The sequence below is a fragment of the Nansenia antarctica genome (genome assembly GCF_963989245.1).
Source record: "Nansenia antarctica genome assembly, chromosome: 3".
In the NCBI taxonomy this organism is placed as follows: Eukaryota; Metazoa; Chordata; class Actinopteri; order Argentiniformes; family Microstomatidae; genus Nansenia; species Nansenia antarctica.
Window position 1 is genome coordinate 82,329,744 of NC_137688.1, and position 6,899 is coordinate 82,336,642.

General features: G+C 49.9%; 1 protein-coding gene across 1 annotated transcript in view; it reads right to left on the reverse strand.

Annotated features, from left to right (window-relative positions):
* Window positions 1-454: 454 nt before the first annotated feature.
* Window positions 455-6,899, reverse strand: part of LOC308154512 (protein Jumonji-like) — a gene marked incomplete at both ends in the record, with an annotated part of 14,223 nt that continues 7,778 nt past the window's right edge. The window contains 5 exon segments of the mRNA XM_080527659.1: window positions 455-658; window positions 3,288-3,395; window positions 3,992-3,999; window positions 4,002-4,174; window positions 5,902-6,032. Of these exon segments, the coding sequence (XP_080383785.1) occupies window positions 455-658; window positions 3,288-3,395; window positions 3,992-3,999; window positions 4,002-4,174; window positions 5,902-6,032 (624 nt within the window).

Consider the following 6,899-nt stretch of genomic DNA (forward strand, 5'->3'; position numbering starts at 1 on the left):
TAAAGGTCAACAGACTGACATCATACAGTGTGAGGGTGGAGGGAGGGGGAGGAAGGGAGGGAGGGAGTGGGAGGGAGGGAGGGGGAGGGGCAGGAGCATCAGATTTACCTGTGAACTTTTCAATTAATGCTATTATTAAAGGACGACTTCAAAAAGATGAAATAAACCAAAAAAATCCAAAGCAACCCAACAACAAATCCAAAACAAAATGGTCTTTCGCGCTAGTGCAAAAAAAGACAGCTTGCTTTATAACAAGTTTGCCATTCTAAGGGGGGAGGTGAATAGGGGGAAAGATTTGTGTGTGTGTGTGTGTGTGAGGGGCAGGGGGGGGGGATTAAAGGCTCAAATCAGTTTATTTAAAACAATAGTGATTCTCTAGAACTAACATGGCGGACAGGGGCCGAGGGGGTTGGGGGTTGGTTCCTGGGTGGGGGGGTGGGGTGGGGGGGGTCCCTCAGGACACGGCGGCGGCGGTGGCAGCAGTCTTGGGCAGGTGGGCGGAGGTGAGGCGTGACAGGGACACCTCGACGGTGGCCCTCTTGCGGGGGCCGCGTTTGGGCGGGGGCTTGACGGGGCTGCCGGTGCCGTTGCAGGGGTCTCCAGTGGTCTTCACCAGGGCCTTGCCACACACCTGGCTCACCAGACTGTTGATCTGCTCCTGGGGGGGGGGGCAGGGGGGGAGGGTAAAGGGTGTGTGAGTTCCACAGGGTTCCCACACCTTCTGAAACATCAAATTCAAGCACCTTTCAAGGACTTTCAAGACTCAATTCCCTGAAATTCAAGGACCCAACACAGCATAGTTTGAGACAGATCTAGATGAGAATTTATATAATAGGAACTATCCGCTCACAGAAAACAATTAAAAAGAGAGGCTTGAATGTGTGAACACTAGATGGTCTCTTGCCTTCTCTACCACAGCACAGCAAAACAAAAAAAATTATTGTGAAATATGTGTTAAGTTAAGCAATACAGAGACATATTTACTACAGGCCTGGGAGCAGCAGCCAAGTAGCCAGGTGACCTATACCACATACACTGTCTCTCCTACGACCCATACCACATACACCGTCTCTCCTACGACCCATACCACATACACCGTCTCTCCTACGACCCATACCACATACACTGTCTCTCCTACGACCCATACCACATACACCGTCTCTCCTACGACCCATACCACATACACCGTCTCTCCTACGACCCATACCACTTACACTGTCTCTCCTACGACCCATACCACATACACTGTCCCTCCTACGACCCATACCACATACACTGTCTCTCCTACGACCCATACCACATACACTGTCTCTCCTACGACCCATACCACATACACTGTCTCTCCTACGACCCATACCACATACACCGTCTCTCCTACGACCCATACCACATACACCGTCTCTCCTACGACCCATACCACTTACACTGTCTCTCCTACGACCCATACCACATACACTGTCCCTCCTACGACCCATACCACATACACCGTCTCTCCTACGACCCATACCACATACACTGTCTCTCTGTTGACCCATACCACATACACTGTCTCTCCTACGACCCATACCACATACACTGTCTCTCCTACGACCCATACCACATACACTGTCTCTCCTACGACCCATACCACATACACTGTCTCTCCTACGACCCATACCACATACACTGTCTCTCCTACGACCCATACCACATACACTGTCTCTCCTACGACCCATACCACTTACACTGTCTCTCCTACGACCCATACCACATACACTGTCTCTCCTACGACCCATACCACATACACTGTCTCTCCTACGACCCATACCACTTACACTGTCTCTCCTACGACCCATACCACATACACTGTCTCTCTCTTGACCCATACCACATACACTGTCTCTCCTACGACCCATACCACATACACTGTCTCTCCTACGACCCATACCACATACACTGTCTCTCCTACGACCCATACCACATACACTGTCTCTTCTACGACCCATACCACATACACTGTCTCTCCTACGACCCATACCACATACACTGTCTCTCCTACGACCCATACCACATACACCGTCTCTCCTACGACCCATACCACATACACTGTCTCTCCTACGACCCATACCACATACACCGTCTCTCTGTTGACCCATACCACATACACTGTCTCTCTGTTGACCCATACCACATACACCGTCTCTCCTACGACCCATACCACATACACTGTCTCTCCTACGACCCATACCACATACACTGTCTCTCCTACGACCCATACCACATACACCGTCTCTCCTACGACCCATACCACATACACTGTCTCTCCTACGACCCATACCACATACACCGTCTCTCCTACGACCCATACCACATACACCGTCTCTCCTACGACCCATACCACATACACTGTCTCTCCTACGACCCATACCACATACACCGTCTCTCCTACGACCCATACCACATACACTGTCTCTCCTACGACCCATACCACATACACTGTCTCTCCTACGACTCATACCACATACACTGTCTCTCCTACGACCCATACCACATACACCGTCTCTCCTACGACTCATACCACATACACTGTCTCTCCTACGACCCATACCACATACACTGTCTCTCCTACGACCCATACCACATACACCGTCTCTCCTACGACCCATACCACATACACTGTCTCTCCTACGACCCATACCACATACACCGTCTCTCCTACGACCCATACCACATACACTGTCTCTCCTACGACCCATACCACATACACTGTCTCTCCTACGACCCATACCACATACACTGTCTCTCCTATGACCCATACCACATACACCGTCTCTCCTACGACCCATACCACATACACCGTCTCTCCTACGACCCATACCACATACACCGTCTCTCCTACGACCCATACCACATACACTGTCTCTCCTACGACCCATACCACATACACTGTCTCTCCTACGACCCATACCACATACACTGTCTCTCCTATGACCCATACCACATACACCGTCTCTCCTACGACCCATACCACATACACTGTCTCTCCTACGACCCATACCACATACACTGTCTCTCCTACGACCCATACCACATACACCGTCTCTCCTACGACCCATACCACATACACCGTCACTCTCATGGTCTTTCTCACCTAGAGGATGAGGGATTGAACTGGTGCTGAAATAATGCATAATACACTTTCATTCTGTGTACCACATAAACACAGTCTCAACGGCGCTCCCCTGTGGCAGCAGAGGGGATAGCAGCAGCAGCAGCAGCAGCATCAAGGCAGGAGCCTTGTAGCTTACCTCATCATATCGATACATCATCTTCAGGCCTCTGCAGGACTTGTGTTTCTCGACGTATCGGAGAGCACACTCCAGACAGAAGACTACGTTCTCGTTCTCCTGGACCACCTGGCAGAGAGAGAGAGAGAGAGAGAGAGAGAGAGAGAGAGAGAGAGAGAGAGAGAGAGAGAGAGAGAGAGAGAGAGAGAGAGAGAGAGAAAGAGAGAGAGAATGAGAGAGAGAGAGAAAGAGAGTGAGGGAGAGAGTGAGAGAGAGAGAGAGTGAGGGAGAGAGTGAGAGAGAGAGAGAGAGAGAGAGTGAGTGAGTGAGTGTGAGAGAGAGAGAGAGAGAGAGAGAGAGTGGCAGACAGGAAACACACAATTTAGAAATGGACACTAGCGGCTAGTTGTGGGGGTGTCAGATCCATTCAGATTACACTGCACACATACACACACACAGTAAACAAATTGTTGATTTGACACCACTTCTGTCAGCATATTTAACATGTTTAACAACACGCTAACATAGAGGACCTGACCTGACCAGGTTCAACAAGTATCTGGTCTCACCACAGACAGGTACCCCCCCCCCTCACCATAGACAGGTACCCCCCCGTCCCCCCCCTCACCATAGACAGGTACCCCCCCGTCCCCCCCTCACCATAGACAGGTACCCCCTCGTCCCCCCCCTCACCATAGACAGGTACACCCCCCCCCCCGCCTCACCATAGACAGTAGCAGAGGTGCTGGCAGGTTTGGCAGCGCCTCTCAGAGGACTCCAGGGCCAGCCACTTGCGGGGCTTCTTCTTGCCGTCGCCGGGCGCCAGGTGGTTGTCATGGGAGCCGTAGCGGGCGGAGGAGAGCAGGCCCGCCTCGTACAGCTCCTGCCGCTGTCTCATCTCTATGTTCCTGTTCAGGGGACAGGCGGGGAATCTGGAGGTTAACTTCAATACATTTTGAAGACTTTTTTTGAAGACCGTGTCAATATTTTTAAGACCTCGCCGCTCTCGGCGGCCAACAGCGGCCTTGTGGCTAGCGCCGTGAATGTGAGACGTAACCACGGTGATCCCCGTCCATGCGACACTTATCTTCTTTTTACATACTGTACAATATGCCTCCTTGATGTTATCAGCGACTGGCTGCAGCCGTGGCTTAACACTAGAAGAGCCGTGAGGGGTCACGGTGACCCCTGTGAGGAAAAATAAATAAATCTATCTTTGCACTCGATCAAATTTCAGGACCCACCTTTCATGACTTTTCCTAGATACGTGCGTTCTACCACCCAGTATCCTTCCATTTTCTAAATCACTTTAGGATAAGATGCAGTTTTTCTGTGTAGGCAAAAAAAAAGAAGCGCCCTCTAGTGATCTCTGTGTGTAAATAGCAGATTTAGATTCTAAAAAGGGGGTCTATTTGCGGCTCTACTAGTAGGTAAAATAGGCACAGCTGTTGCCGTGTTAAAGTCCGGCACATCCAACCACGACTCCGTAAATGTACACTTTCCCATGTCGTGTTTTCGACCAAAATAATTCAAAGAAATACGCTTTCCGCGCTGAGCCTGTCCGCCGTTCCAGCCTTCTCTTTCACCTTTCGCGCTCAGGGGCGTCATGTGACATAACCTCAGGGTTATGCATTACGTTAACGTTTCCGGTTAAAACATTTTTTTTTCCATAAAACTAATGAATTCACAAACTTCGACTCAAAGTTTTTAAGATCATTTAAGACCTCATAAAATCTTGATAAGACTTTGATATATGAATATCAAATATATATTTGAATATAAAATATGAATATATTTTTTAAGGGTCTTAATAATCCGAAATTGATTTATCAACTTTTAATACTTTTCTCTCTCTCTCTCTCTCTCTCTCTCTCTCTCTCTCTCTCTCTCTCTCTCTCTCTCTCTCTCTCTCTCTCTCTCTCTCTCTCTCTCTCTCTCTCTCTCTCTCTCTCTCTCTCTCTCTCTCTCTCTCTCTCTCTCTCTCTCTCTCTCTCTCTCTCTCTCTCTCTCTCTCTCTCTCTCTCCCTCTCTCTCCCTCTCTCTCCCTCTCTCTCTCTCTCTCTCTCTCTCTCTCTCTCTCTCTCCCTCTCTCTCTCTCTCCCTCTCTCCCTCAGTGTCCCCCATGACCCATGACCCAACACCCTTGCAACACCCTCACGCAACGCGCTGCAACAACCACAACAACAACACTGCGCTTTATCACCCCCTTCCCTCCCGTTTCGGGATAAAGCCACCTTTCTCTCAACCCATTTTTTTTAAAGCCGCTGTCGTTGTAAAAACGAGTGTATCCGGCGGAGGGGAAGTTCGGCGCGTTAGAGGGTGAAATTATCTTTTTTTCCCGACCCGACTTTGAACCGGCTCTCTCTCGAAAAAAGAAAAAAGTGAGGTGTGTTTTTGATCGTCCTACGTGTGTGTGTGGGGGGGGGGGGGGTGCGTCTGTGTATGTGTGTGTGTGTGTGTCTGACTGTGTGTGTGTGTGTGTGTGTGTGTGTGTCTCTGTGTGTGTGTCTGTCTTTGTGTGTGTGTCTGTGTGTGTGTGTGTGTGTGTGTGTGTGTGTCTGTGTGTGTGTGTGTTATGGCGACAGAGAGAAGCACCCTGGTTGGTTGGTGGGTGGCGGTTGCCGTGGTGACCCACCTGAGGTCTTTGAGTAGAGAGGAGATGGTGGTGAGGAGGTGGGCGTTCTCCCGCTTGGACTCGGCCGTGGCGATCTGGTAGAGCAGCTTCTCCATGGAGAAGGGTTTGGCTACGCACCGGCATTTCAGATCCTGGGGAGGGAGGGAGGGGGAGGGAGGGAGGGATAGATAGAAAGGGAGGGAGAGGGAGAGAGAGAGATATAGAGCGAGACAGAGATAAGGGGAAGGTTGAGGGTGAGGGAGCAAGATAGAGAGAGGGAAAGAGAGGGAGAGAGGGGGGAGAGCGAGAGAGAGACAGAGACAGAGAGAGAGAGAGAGAGAGAGAGCGCAAGAGAGTTAACACACACATCAATAAATCAGTAGAACCTCAGATGATGATCTAGTGGCAGAGAGAGAAGAGTGAACCTACACCTCTAACAGAGGATCCTCATGAACTCATTGTCATATACTGCTGACGTCTCATTTTGATGACCTCATGCACAGTGAGCACCCATACACAGATACGAACACCCCCCCCCTGCAATGACACTGAACGTCCACCGGGTGGCAGCAGAGACAGCAGCGGTTACATTTGACACATTCAGCAGACGCCTTTATCCAAAGCGACTTTACGACAAATACATTTGTCTAAGTAAGTGAATCATCTATCCATCAGTCATCATAAGACACACTAATCTATGCTCGGGCCAGAGGCCGCTGGCAGGTACAATGCTAGAAGAAGGAAGAATTACTTTATAAACTTTAATTTATATTACTTTATAAATTAATTAATTAATGAATTGACAGTAGAGAAAGCGTACAGGGGGGGTAGTGGTGATGACAAGGTCTTTGGGGAGAGACAGTTGTTGTAGAAGCGTAGCCACAGATCCATCTCTCTCTCTGGTAGCCCCAGACACTTTACCCCAGCCCCAAACCATACCCCATCCCCCATCCCCAAACCATACCCCATCCCCCATCCCCCTTACCCCAGCCCCCAAACCATACCCCATCCCCCAAATC